Here is a 14813-nt window from a genome sequence, read left to right on the forward strand (position 1 = left end):
ACTTCTATCCTCTCCTCCTCCTCTCCTCCGCCTCCTTCCCTCTTCCCTACTCCACTTCTATCCTCTCCTCCTCCTCTTCTCTCCTCCTCTCCTCCATATTGACCTGACAACACAGGATAGATATAGAGTGCGTTTGTAAATTAGCTCTGGAAATCTGATCAGTGCTCATGGAATGCCTCTTGTCCAATCAAATTACTTGGTCGCTCTATGACGTTGAACCCATAGTGTGCGCTCCGGCGCTCTCGGAGCAAATTTACGAACGCACCCATAAGCAACATGGAGGATGTCCACTGGGAATGTGCTTCTTTCAACCCGTCTATCTGGCTGTTTAGTGGTCAGTCCAGATGAAGGAGAGGAGAGGAGAGGACACCAGACAATCCCAGACAATCATCTAGATTGTCATTAAGTTAACAATGAGTTAACAATACTCGCACAACAGGCAGTAGAGATATCAAGGTGAAGCAACTGAGAGACCTCGGTTTGGCCCCGTAGGTCAGAGTGTTGGTCAGAGGATGTTGTCAGAATCAGGGGAGGCTGGTGGAGGTAGAAACCTCATTGTGAGGCATGGGACGGAATGAGGAACGGTATCAAACACATTCAGTTCCATGCATCACAATGAGCCCGTCCTCCGGTTTCTACCTCCACCAGCCTTCCTGAGTCCCTTCACCCTCTCCCGGGGCCCATGTGGGCCCAGCAGCATGGGGACTGTGGTTGCCATGGTTGCCATGTCCATACCCTCCATGGGTCAATCAAGATTTCAGACAACTCTCGAGGAAAAAAAAGTTCTGAAGAAAAACGATTCGAAAACGCTAAGAAGTTCATTTGTCCTTTACCTGCTACTTATATCTGTATCAAATGCCTAAAAATGCAATTAAATTAAATGTAAAAAAAAAAATCATGATCAGTTCATTAATCGTGAGACATCCCATTGAACCGACTCCATCCAGGGTTTAAAATACTCTCAAAAAAGTAACTGCCGTTGTCCAGCCTGGAAGTTCCACCGCGTCGATCCGCTGTGTCGGTTAGCCGTCAATGACGCCACAGTAGCATTAGTCATTTGTTTCAGTAAAAGTATAAGAAAAAAGTTTCCAAACCAAAAGTATGGTAAATGTAATATGTAAGTTGTGTGTCAGCATGATATATGGATGTTGAAGATCTGTCTGTGTCCCTGTCCTCTTTCTAGAACAAAGAATCTCCCTGTCTCCCAGAATCTTTATTTAACCACTAGCTGCCTTCACTCTTTCCTTTCTCTTTATCCTTCAGTGTCTCTCCCTCTCTCCCTCTCTCTCTCTCCCTCTCTCTCCCTCTCTCTCTCCCTCTCTCTCTCCCCCTCCCTCTCTCTCACTCTCTCTCCCTCTCTCTCTCTCCCCGTCCCTCTCTCACTCTCCCCCTCCCTCTCTCCCTCTCACTCACTCTCCCTCTCTCTCTCTCTCTCTCTCTCTCCCCCTCCCTCTCTCACTCTCCCCACTCTCTCTCTATCTATCTCTCTCTCTCTCTCTCACTCTCCCCACTCTCTCTCTCACTCCCTCTCTCTCCCCCTCCCTTTCTCATTCTCTCTCTCTCCCCCTCCCTCTCTCACTCTCTCTTTCTCCCTCTATCTCCCTCTACCTCTCCCTCTCTCACACACCAGAACCCCTCTCAAATCTTCCACATCCCTACCTTCTCTTCCATCTTCCCCGTCCACCCTCTACCTTCTTCCTTCTCTCTCTCTCTCTCTCTCTCTCTCTGATTCCATCATCTTTCCTCTCTCCTTTCTTCAACTTTCTGTCCTTTCCCCTTCATCCTCCTTCTTCCATCTCTCTCTCACTCTCTCTCTGACTATCCTCTTTCTTATCCTCCCTCCCTCCCTCCCTCCCCCACCCTCCTCCTCCTTCCTTCTCTCTCTCTCTCTCACACACTCTCTCTCTCTGACTATCCTGCTCTTTCTTATCCTCCCTCCCTCCCTCCTCCTCCTCCTCCTCCTCCTCCTCCTCCTCCCCCTCATCTCCTAGCCCTCCTCCCCCTCCCCCTCCCCCTCCTGCCTGCCGGGGCCTGGGCCGGGCCGTGGGGCAGGGCCAGCAGGGTCGGCCCGGCCGTGGAGGTCCAGTGCACCAGCTCATTGAAGACTCTGAAGATCCACAACTTCAGACCAAACAGACCTCCGTTCACCGGCCCATCTGTCTGCTGACCAGAGAGAGAGAGGAGGGGGGGGGGGAGAGAGAGAGGTACAGAGAGAGGGGGAGGGGGGGGGGGGAGAGAAAGAGAGAGGGAGAGAGAGAGTCGGAAAGAGAGAGGGAGAGAGAGAGAGGTACAGAGAAGGCGGGGGAGGAGGGGAGAGTGAGACAGGAGAGGAGAGAGGTGGAGAGAGAGAGGAGGGGAGAGAGAAAGAGAGGGAGAGAGAGAGAGAGGTACAGAGAGAGGGGGGGAAGGAGGGAGGTAGAGAGAGAGAGGAGGGGAGAGAGAGTTAGAGAGAGAGGAGGGGAGAGAGAAAGAGAGGAGGGGAGAGAGAGAGAGAGGTACAGAGAGAGGGGGGAAGGAGGGAGGTAGAGAGAGAGAGGAGGGGAGAGAGAGTTAGAGAGAGGGGATGCGGGAAAAAAGAGGAGAGGAGTCTTGAGTCAGAAAGGTTGGTGTGATCAATATCTGACCACGAGGGTTTCCCATTTCTATGAAGTCAACTCAGGAGAAGAACTGAAAAGCACCAAACCACCAACACAGGAGAGGGAAGAGCGACCTCTAGTGGACTAGAGATCATTTGCACTCACACACACACACACACACACACACACACACACACACACACACACACACACACACACACACACACACTCAGACACATCCTCACTCCCATCATTGCAGCTAGATTTATAATATTTATCTGTATATATTCCACCATATCCATGGCTACAATTATGACTTGTATTAAGTACTTTACTGCTTTATTTAGTATGTGCTGTTTATTTATTTAGTACTTTACAGTGCCTTACTACCTGTTGTGTTTTCTTATTATTATTCTCTTTTTATTCCTACACGTGTATGTACACTGCACTGTTAAGAGATGCCTTTCATTGGTCCTGTTTACGTCTGTATCCTGTGCATATGATAAATAAACTTTGCATTATTTTTATTTTTTTAATTTGTATTTTATTTTGGGGGCAGAGCCCGCAGGGTAGGGGCAGCCGTGGAGGTCCACCGTTCCAGCTCGCTGAAGATTCTGAAGCTCGACAACTTCAGACCAAACAGACCTGTCTGCTGACCAGAGAGAGAGAGAGGGGGGGTGGGGTGCAGGGAGGGGTGGAGAGAGAGAGAGAGAGAGAGGGAGAGAGAGGGGGGGAGAGGTGGAGATGAGGGGAGAGAGAGGGGGGGAGAGGTGGAGATGAGGGGAGAGGGAGAGAGGTGGAGAAAGAGAGAGAGGGGGGAGAGAGAGAGAGAGAGAGAGAGAGGGAGAGGGGGGGGAGAGGTGCAGAGAGATAGAGAGAGAGAGGGGGGGAGAGGTGGAGAGAGAGAGGGAGAAGAGGAGAGAGAGGAGGGTGAGATGAGGGGAGAGAGAGGTGGAGAGAGGGAGAAAGAGAGAGAGACAGAGGGGTGCAGAGAGAGAGAAATAGGGGGGGAGGTGCAGACAGAGAGAGGGAGAGTGAGAGAGAGAGTTGCAGAGAGAGAGAGGAGGGGGAGATAAGGGGAGAGAGAGAGAGAATGAGAGAGAGTTGCAGAGAGAGAGGAGGGGGAGATAAGGGGAGAGAGAGGTGGAGAGAGAGAGCAAGGGAGAGAGAGTTAGAGGGAGGGGATGTGGGAGAAAAGAGGAGAGGAGTCTTGAGTCAGAGAGGTTAGTGTGATTATAATCTGACCACGAGGGTTTCCCATTTCTATGAAGTCAACTCAGGAGAAGAACTGAGAAGCACCATTTTCAATCTCCAAACAAAGGAGAGGGAAGAGCTACATCTAGTGGACTAGAGATGATTTGTGATAGGGCCTGGTGAAAACGTCCTCAAGTAGGGCAAGGTCATTTTTCAGTTTTTTAGGTAGGCCAGATCATGAAAGTGCAGATTGCTAGCTTTCAAATGATGTGTCATACATTGATATCTGAAAATAGCTGAAGAAGATATGCTCATTTGAATGTTGGTACCCCTCAAATCAAACACCGGAGAAACTTGCTGGGAATCAAAACACACGCAAAACAGCTGCTAGTATCTCTATGAACATCTAACTGCATGTTTAGCACATCACAACATGCTGATAGAACATCAACATGCTAAAAACACAACATGCTAAAACTACATTATTAGATGATCACACAGTCCTAGTCCTTGCTTTTGAACACGTACTAAAACATACGTTTGTTTACGCGCCTACGGCAGATGATACAGTGAATCCATTCTAAGTATTTAGTGATCCTAAAACTGTTGTTTGTTATATTGAGTGGGCTGTTCAACACTTAAACTTTCGTAATATGCATAAAAAGATAATAATCTTCTTTTAAATAAGCTTTTTTGTCATTTGAGCGACTTGAGAATTGCCGACGTGTGGACCTTTTCACCAGATCGTGTCACATTTGCGTTCACCCCAGTACATCACATACTCACATACTCACAAACACACACCCTCACTCACATTGCTACTAGACTTATAATGTTTATCTGTACATATATTCCGCCATATTGGCTACAATTATGACTTGTATTTAGTACTTGACAGCTTTTTTCTTTTTACTGTTTATTTAGTACTTTACGGTGCCTTACTGCCTGTTGTGTTTTCTTATTGTTCTCTTTTTTATTCCTACCCGTGTATAGACTGTTAAGAGGTGCCTTTCATTGTCCATCTGTATCCTGTGCTTATGATAAATAAACTATTTATTATTATTTTTATTTTATTTTATTTGGAGGCCTTCACTTTCATTCTTCCAACCATTCCTCTTCAGTAGATGAAAGAAGGAATCAAATACATCCAGGAAGTTACTTTTAACTGATAATACACATGAAGATGTTCACCTCCATGCTGTCAAGGTCAGGTCAGAATGGACCTTAATTATTATTTTATGTTTTATTCTTATTATTCTTTATTTATTTAGGGGACTCCCTTTGAGACCAAGCTCTCTTTTTTAAAGAGTGCCCTGATTACAATATGTATACACATCACTATTATTTACATCAAGATCTTCAATGTTGTCCTGGTTAGGGGTGTGACTACCTCAATGCTGTCAGAACGTGTTCATTCAATTGTTGAGTTTGTTTAAAAGTTTTTAAAAGTTTTCATTCACTGCTATCTACTCATTCCCACTCATGCTGATGCGGAGTAGTAGAAACTACCTCAATGTCACGGGGTGACTGACTGTACCTCAATGCTGTCAGGCTTCGGGGTGAAGGTTGCAGTCCCCTCTCCCTCCACCAGGAGGGGCCTCGTGCTGTCTATCAGGTGTCCGAGCCTGTCCTTCACCGTCTTCCTCTGGCCCTCGTACTCGCCCTTGGCCCCGCCCCCCAGCTCCGCCTCCTCCCGGCCAATGGCGCGCTCCAGGAGGTTCTGGCACTGCTTCAGGGCAGAGTAGAGACGCCACACCCGGTCGCTGGCTGACAGCTGAGACGAGAGAGGAGCCACGGACACCAGGCCGTGCTCCCCGGCGTTGAGCTCCGGGGCGAATGTCTCCTTCTTTCTCTGTGGGATGGAGGGAGGGAGGAGTGAGGGAGGAGGAGATTAGAAGAAGAGGAGGGAGGGAGAGGAAGGAAGGAGTGGCATGGAGAGGAAAAAACAACAAGAATGCCCTCTCTCTCTCTCCTCCTCCGCCTCCTCCTCCAGGGGAGGGGGGTGGGGGTGTGCATTCCACACTCACAGGTGTATTCTCAGGAAACAGGTGCATACCTGCAGCTTTCTCAGGATTAGCCCCTGTAGTAGTTAGTCGGTACAACCTTTTTTTAGTGTGTGCGGAACACATCCCACATGACATGACCGTGACCTTATGACCCCTACAGTATATTGGCCTGTCCACCCACTGGGGTCATCCTATTGCAGCGGTGGCTGGTGGAGGTAGAGATCGGGAGGAAGGGAGGGCTCATTGTAATGCATGGAATGGACTAAGGAATGGTAATAATTTAATTTTATAATTTTGCCATTTAGCAGACGCTTTTATCCAAAGCGACTTACAATTACGAATTACAGGGACATTCCCCCTGGAGTAACTGAGGGCTAAGTGCCTTACCCAAGGGCACACTAGTAGTGGTGTGGCTTCAGGCGGGATTTTGAACTCACAACCTTCCGATAACCAAGTCCAACTCACTATCCACTAGACCACCACTACCCCACACTAGTATGGCAGAATGGTACTGAACACATTCCATTCTTTTTTTTTTTACTTCCTCTCACTCACAATTGGTACCCACAACTCTGGAGAAAAAGGCTTTCTGGTTCACCCCCAGGCAGAACATGTGGTCTTGGTATTAAGAAGGTCCCTGGTGGAACCCTTTGAAGAATCCCTTTTGGTGCCACGAGAAGCCCTTATGTGACAGCAGCTCGTGAAAGGGAGGGAACAAGTCAGCAATCAATCAGAATGTTCAGACTTTTATTCAGAAAGATGTTAATAAATGTCAACGTTGTTGAAAATCAATGACACACTCGCTAGCCAAGCCAAAAACATTGCAATGCAATGGATTCGCTGAGTAACCCCCACTACTACCTAGTTAGTGTAGAGTAGTGGGGGTTACTCAGCGAATCCATTGCATTGCAATATGTTGGCTTTGCTAGCGAGTGTGTCATTGATTTTCAACAACAATGACATTTATTTGGTTATTCGGTTATTTTATTTGGTTATTCGGTTGCCGACTTCACCAGCTGCTGTCACTCATCACAGAGAGGGTTCTATGTGGCTCTTCCTCACAGAGCTCTACACTACAGGGACGGCGGTAGGACGCAAGTTGGTGCACTGGCACCCCATTGGTAGTATAGGTGTGTACTAATCAGAAGAGTGACTCCACAGGGTTCCCAGCCCTCAGCCCTCAGGACATGATACCGACATGTTAACATTCTGACCACGGTGCAAATTGTTCCGTACCAGTGTGAGAGATTCAATGATTACAGGGGAGGCAAGTGGAGGTAGACAGGACTGGCTCATTGCAATGCATGGAAGGGAGTAAGGAATGGTATCAAACACCCACTCCTCTACATTCACATTTTTGGCATTTGGCAGACGCCTTTTGTCTAAAGCGACTTACGACAAATATAAGTAAGTAAGTGAATCATCTACCCACCAGTCATAGCAGGATACAGTAATGTATGCTCAGGCCAGGGGCCATTGGCAATAGTCATGCTAGAAGAAGAAAATTTTTTATGACACAGGGGAAACAGTACATAGAGGTAGTAGATGTCAGTTAAGGTGTAGCCTGAAGAGATTAAGTAGGGACAGTTAAGGTGTAGCCTGAAGAGATGGGTCTTCGGTCTCGATTCCTCTTTCCACTCCTCTTTCCACTCTGATTTCTACCTCCACCAGCCTCCCCTGAATGATTACAATTGTAACAGAGACCAAACTGACCTGCTACTGCTGCCCAAACACCAGCAATGGGCAGGGTTGTTTATACAGGCTAGCATATGCTACTTCAGATAAGAGGACAAAAGAGCTTCTGGCTGACGATGCATTCAATATCTCCTCGTAAACTCTGAGCTTCCCGCCAAAATGTAGCCTATGATTTTGTGATAGCTCTGAGTGACAGCTCTGACTTAGGAACTTAAAACATCTCAGAGGTACACGGCTTGTTGGCAAGTCGAAAATCTCCTTGTTTCCTAGGAGCAAATGAATGCAGCATAACTCAGGGAGTGAATGATGATGTCGCCAGCGTAGGCAGAAAGGCCTAAACCCTCTGTGGAGTAACACATCAACACGAGTAATGACAATATGGTGATTAATAGGGTGATAAAACAAGTCAAATCATTTACAAATGTGTAAAAACTTCATAACTCATGTAGACTACCGGCAGACCATTTTAATCAAGGCCCATAATCACTTGCAGGATTTTATCGCCTTGTTTTTGTATTTATTTATTTATTTATCTATTGAACCATAGCAAGTTAAGTGGGAACACAACAGTGCAGGCTGGTGGAGGCAGACATCGTAGGACGGGCTCCCTGTAACTCCATGCAACCGAATGAGGGATGGGATCAAGCACACACATTGGTATCAAACACACACATTCCTCATATTATCCATGCATTACAATGAGCCCATCCTCCGGTTTCTGGCAGAGAAGGGAGGTATGAGACAATCACAGGTACATTCCAGACCGCTCCCTCTCCCCCAGGGAGGTGAGTGAGTGAGGGAGGTAGGTAAGTAGGTAAGTATTGTAAGTAAGTAGGTAGGTAAGTACTTAGGTAGATAGGAGGTAGGTAAGTAGGTGGGGGCAGTAAGTGGGTAGATGGGTAGGTAGGTAGGTAGGTAGGGGCAGTAAGTGGGTAGGTGGGTTACCGTGGGTAGGTAGGTAGGGGCAGTAAGTGGGTAGGTGGGTAGGTAGATAGGTAGGTGCGGGGGTTGTAGATAGGTAGATGGGTAGGTAGATAGGTAGGTAGGGGCAGTAAGTGGGTAGGTGGGTAGGTAGGTAGGTAGGTAGATAGGTAGGTAGGGGCAGTAAGTGGGTAGATGGGTAGGTAGGTAGGTAGATAGGTAGGTAGGTAGGTAGGTAAGTAGGTAGGTAGGTAAGTAGGTGGGGGCAGTAAGTGGGTAGGTGGGTAGGTAGATAGGTAGGTAGGTAGGGGCAGTAAGTGGGTAGGTGGGTAGGTAGATAGGTAGGTAGGGGCAGTAAGTGGGTAGGTGGGTAGGTAGATAGGTAGGTGCGGGGGTTGTAGATAGGTAGGTGGGGGTGGTAGATAGGTAAGAATGGAGGTGGAAAGGTAGTTAGCTAGGTATGTGGCCATCTGGCGGGATACCAAGAAGAACTGAATAGCTGTAATATGTACAGCATACATCCCTGTAGAGAACAATCGATGCACATGGAAAATGGACGTGCATGTCCTGACACACCAGAGCCGGAGAAACGCCCACTTCACTTCTGTCATTCCCTTTGAATGCAGCGCCTGCCTGCCCCCCTCGTCTACATTCCTAGACCCCCCACTCCCGGATACAAAAAACTCACTCTCACTCTCACTCACTCTCACACACACACACACACACACACACACACACACACACACACACACACAGACACAGACACAGACACAGACACAGACACAGACACACACACACACACACACACACACACACACACACATAGACACACACACACAGACACACACACACACACAGACACACACACACACACACACACACACACACAGACACACACACACAGACACACACACACACACACAGACAGACACACACACACACACACACACACACACACACACACACACACACACACACACACTATATGGTCCATCAATAATCAACAATTTGGTGTAGGTAATGGCCAAATGTTGTGTGTGTGTCCCAGTTAATAAGGCTGTGGGGGAGCTGAATGCCCTGTCGTCTGGATGCCTAACCCTAACCCTTAATCCGGTCCAGACTCGGGGTAGGTAGCCTGAGGACATACTCACGTAGAGCTCCAGTAAAACGGTGCATTCATGGTGCAACTCCTCCGCCACCGCGGCGGCTCGCGCTGCCCGGGACTGCTCCGAACCAGCCTTGCCTCTCGTCCGGGACGTCCCGGCCATGGCTCACTCACCGACACCCACTGGAGCTGGAAAAAATGTTATACACGCACTAGGACCAGAAGCGCAACAGGCTGGCACTAGATGCTGTGATTATGCAGGCGGCTATTCCCTAATATGTCACTTTTCCTGCTGCCCCCATAGTCCTGTTGATGCAAGTCTACCAGCCGACTGGAGTGGAGTGCGTCTCCCGTCCCGTGCCGTCCCGTCTCCTGAATCCCGTCGATCTGCTGTAAAACTCAGCCAAGTTAATTCATGATCCTTGCGGTAAATGCATTTCCCGTCTTTGACTTTCACAACTAAGTTACTATGTTACAGGGGGCTATTAAATGTCTCGTGTCACTCTTACTCCGCCCCCTTCCCCCGGCGGGGGGGGGTTGATGCCAGGCGATGGGTTTGTTAACGGGACAGGCGGAGGCGTGGGCGTGAAAGTGGGGAGGAGTTACCGTTACTCAACTATTATTTATTCATGAGAAGTTTTTTCTTTTTTTCCCCTGAATTACACAGCCAGAGGACGAACAATCCATTAACCACGAATAAGACACCATGGGGGGTTACCTTTGTGTACATTAACTAATCGTGACCTTAGAATGAGAAGGTTCTATCTCCGTTTAGAATGAGAAGGTGCTATCTCCGTTTAGAATGAGAAGGTTCTATCTCCGTTTAGGGTAGTTCAGAGATATTGAGCATCAAAGTTTTTACATTCCATTATGTTTTGTGAATTACTAACTCAAAAATGTCAACATTTAAAAAAACAACACCACACAGGCATTAATAAACACCTAATGGATCAGATTGTGTAAAAAAACTCAATTTTGACAAAAAAATTGAGATAGAACCTTATAATTCTAACGTCACGAAATGGCACTTAGACTTTCAGTCGAGCGGACAGTGTGCGGGCAGGGCTGGGCTGCCACGCCGGGGGAGATGCAGTAGTAGTGGGGCTGCATCGCTCATCTGCCCCGGCGCGGCTCACAGATCGACCGGCCCTCCCTCCGGTGCTCCAGATGGCCAGTCCGCTACTGTAGGCTATAATAAGACCTACGTGTTAGAATTAGGCTGCTCGCTTTGTTTTGGGGGTTACAGAACAGTAGGTACATGACATAGGCCTACATGCCACCAACTTTATAAAACATCATTAATAGTTGTGCATAAACTGTATGCATGTGCTTGCATACCGTGAGCTTAGAATTATACGGTTCTATCTCCGTTTAGGGCAGTTCAGAGATATTGAGCGTTAAAGTTTTTACATTCCATTATGTTCTGTGAGATGGAACCTTTGTATTTGATGAATTACTAACAAAAAAATGTCAACATTTTAAAAATAACACCACACAGGCATTAATAAACACCTAATGGATCAGATTATGTAAAAAACTCAATTTTGACAAAAATGGAGATATAACTTTATAATTCTAACGTCACGAAGTACAACAGCGTTATTCCCACACAGGAGAGATAATCCGCTCGCAGCCAGGCCTGTGGTTATGTTGTTGGTGCGACAGACTCTTAGTCGAGTGCGTGTTTCTCTCTCCCTCTTCCAGAGAATGTTCTATGCGCTCCGGGCTGGATTAGCAGCATTGTTGTAGATAACGGGGGGATATGATGCTGTTGTATGCTATAGGCCCATCACCGCAAAGCCACACACAACGAGGGCTACAATTTACAAGGCAAGTTGTTTGTCATATGGATTGGTCACAGTCACACGATGCATATTACGGCCAAATTCACAGGTTTATGCACGGCAAAGACAACCAGATTCACTTGACAATAACATATAATATGTAGTTCTGGAATGCAAATTGTAACGCCTTAGATAGTCAAAATATCCTACATTAAACAATGTTTTTTATTTAAAAAAAAGTATTCCATGCAATTCTAATGTTATGCTTAATACTATAACTGTATGTGAAGATCTCATTCGCGGACAGTTTTCAGTCAAACTGGCTTAACTTGAAACGTGGGAGGATTTCAAAGTAATAAGTCTGGGCTTGGCTGGCTCCCCTTGGCACGCATGCAGCGGCCTTGACCTTTTCTAGTGGTTATTATCACACAGGTGTACTGTGTATCACCTATGCGGTGCAGTACCACTCCGAGACTCGGGTAGCGCTGTAACGCCGATACCTCATCAACGGATCTGCCAGCGGCCATTTTGGCTCTAGGAGACACACATCTTATGTAGCTAGGCTAACAACACCATACTCAGGGCTCAGCTTGTCAACATGAATTCGCTCGTGGGTTACGGAGTTTCCTCTGACTCGGACAGCGATGATGGCAACAATAAGAAGTAGGTTGTTGTTGTTGTCTTTCTAATTACAGGGGTGTATATATATGCGATGATAACGTTCTCTGATGCATTTCCTCTCTTGTCTAGTAGTTACATACCCAGGCAACTCCTTTGAATCTAAATGTGGACGAGAACTCACAACCACACCTCACCTGCCCAACGCAACCCACTCCTGTCTGTCTGTCTCTGCGCGTCTATTTATGTGTGACTGTGCGTCTATTTATGTGTGTGTGTGTGTGTGTATATTCCTCCCCCCAGGGCTGAGTGTGACGGCGGGACAGCAATTAAGAAGAGCAGGAACTTCCTCCTTGAGTCGGGATCCGCCTCTTCCAGCGAGTCAGATCCCGAGGAGGTCCAACCACCACCACCACCACGCCGCCCTGCCCCGGTGGTTCCGGTGGCGGTCCCCCCCCCTACCTCCCAGTCCCGGCCCCGGCCCCCCCTCCTCCCTGCTCCCCTCAGCGCCGCCGTCGTACCCCACAAACTCCCCCCTCCCCACCTGGCGGCGACGTCCGGAGGCGGCAGCGTGTTCGCCAACCCGTTCAAGGCCCGCGCGGACCAGAAGCTCAGCGTCCTGCAGAAGCACGTCCCCCTGACGCTGCAGGCCCGTCCCTCCCAGATCGGAGGCAAGCGGATGTGCGTCTCCTACAGGAAAGACGGCCGGTGCCGCTTCGGGATCAAATGCAAGTTCGCCCACGACAGTGACCTCCAGAGCTCCGTCCTGCCCGGCGACCACGACACCCCGACCCCGGGACCCCCCGACAGCCCGGGGTCCGACCAAGTGGACCACCAACACCACCACCGGCAACACAACGCAGGGGGGATCGGAGGCAAGCGGATGTGCATCTCCTACAGTAAAGACGGCCGGTGCCGCTTCGGAATCAAGTGCAAGTTCGCCCACGACAGTGACCTCCAGAGCTCCGTCCTGCCCGGCGACCACGACACCCCGACCCCGGGACCCCCCGACAGCCCGGGGTCCGACCAAGTGGACCACCAACACCACCACCGGCAACACGACGCAGGGGGGTCGTATGGAGGTCGACGGAACTTTGGGGGGGAGGAGGAGGAGGAGGGGGACGGGGAGGAAGGGCAGCAGGGGAAGAAGAGGAGGGTAGGACTCAGTAACACCTTGGTGCCTCCCAAACGGGCCATGAAGCAGTATGCAAGGCAGAGGAACCGGGAGCAGGTTCACCTGTCCTGAGGAGGTGGATGCAAAGTGGGATTAAGAAAAGTGTGGATGTCGCCCAACAAAGTGTGGGTTAGGGTTAACCTGTGTGTGTGTGTGTGTGTGTGTGTGTGTGTGTGTGTGTGTGTGTGTCAGCAGAGGCTGGAGGAGGTAGAAATCGGAGGACGGCTCATTGTAATGCATCTCATGCGTTACGTTACGGTGAGCAGTCCTCCGCCAGCCTCTTCTGGTGTGTGCGCGTGTGTGTGTAAATAGTATTCTTCCAAGTCATCATGAGTGAGAGAGACACTGTTCTATCCTACTCCTCGTGGTAGCATACATAAGAGACACTTATGTAATGATCCCGACCAGTTCAGTTCAGTACACAGGCTATATAGATTGATGGTTCAACTTTGTACATGAACACAGTTTTGTTTCTTTCAGGAAGAAATTGCCCATTGTAAAATGTAAGTTACACTTTATTAATTGTAAATAAATACATTTTAATGTTTGTAATGTTGTCGTTTCTTACAATACAAAGGGAGTACAAGCTACAGCCACACATACAGACCAGGGGAGGCTGGTGGAGGTAGAAATCGGGGGACAGGCTCATTGTGACGCATGGAATGTGTTCCACCGCATTACACTGTGCCCATCCTCTGATTTCAGCCTCCACTGGTTGCTACGGCGTTGTCAAGCCCGGTCCTGTCCGTGCTGCTCAGCCAAAGACAACAACAGTGGTGGGAGTCGGCTGGACAGCAGAGACAGACCTGGGCCCTGTTCCAGAACATCTTCCCTCCCTCCCTCCCTCCCTCCCTTCCTTCCCTCCCTCGATTTAATCACTGACATCACATGAGTGATTGGTTACAGCAAGCATTCCGCTGGATGGCTTCCACCCATCGTGTGTCAGATCAGGGAGGAGAGATGCGTTTTAAGGGGGTTCAGACAGGGCCTTGGGGGGCCACCAGCCTCTTAAAGCTACGGGTCAGACCTGTACATCTACAATGTTCTTATCAACACGCAAGATGGGGGGGGGAGACAGGGAAGGGGCCGTACAGGGTTAATGTGTTTATATCTTTCTCATGATTGCAGTGCTGTGTATGTAAACAGACGGAGACGGACACACACACACTCACGTACACACACAAGGGACAGACACTCGCTCACTCACACGCACGCACACACACACACCCAACACAGAAGGCCAGTTGACAGGTACAGGGGGCTACGTCACTTTATATACAAAGGCAACCACCACTTCCGCACAGCTTCCCTGAACCGGTAAATCTAAAAAGCTACCAAAAGTTACTATGAATACATTGTATATCTGTGATCCTACACATTTCAAATTGGGGTCAAAAGGGTGCCGCTGGGAGATGATGACGACAGTTTGGCTGTTGCCAGGACTAACCCCGCCCGTCGCCCCGCCCTTCACCCTACAGCAGTGATCCCCCTCACTCCTGGTCCTGGAGGGCCACAGCGCTGCAGGCTTTTGCTCCAGCTCAGCACTGACACACACCTGATTCAGCCAATCGAGGTTTTGAAGACCGTGTGAATAATTCATAGTTCAATCAGGGTGTGATGGGACTAGGCTGGGATTGAAACCTTGATGCCGTGCTGCTCTCCAGGACCAAGACTGAGTATCACTGCCCGTGAGACACTAGTGTCCATCTGTAAGGACTGGTCAGGGGAGGCTGGTGGAGG

General features: G+C 48.8%; 1 protein-coding gene across 1 annotated transcript; it reads right to left on the bottom strand.

The window, feature by feature from the left end:
* Positions 1-3120: 3120 nt before the first annotated feature.
* Positions 3121-9926, bottom strand: cntf (ciliary neurotrophic factor; the record flags this gene model as incomplete). The annotated part of the gene is made up of 3 exons (XM_080534801.1): positions 9544-9926; positions 5308-5622; positions 3121-3225 (listed from the first exon to the last, which is right to left on the bottom strand). The coding sequence occupies exons 1-3, from the start codon at positions 9658-9660 to the stop codon at positions 3121-3123; spliced, it is 537 nt and encodes a 178-aa protein (XP_080390927.1). The 5' UTR covers positions 9661-9926.
* Between the last annotated feature and the right edge of the window lie 4887 nt (positions 9927-14813).

Source organism: Nansenia antarctica, assembly GCF_963989245.1.
Source record: "Nansenia antarctica genome assembly, chromosome: 6".
In the NCBI taxonomy this organism is placed as follows: Eukaryota; Metazoa; Chordata; class Actinopteri; order Argentiniformes; family Microstomatidae; genus Nansenia; species Nansenia antarctica.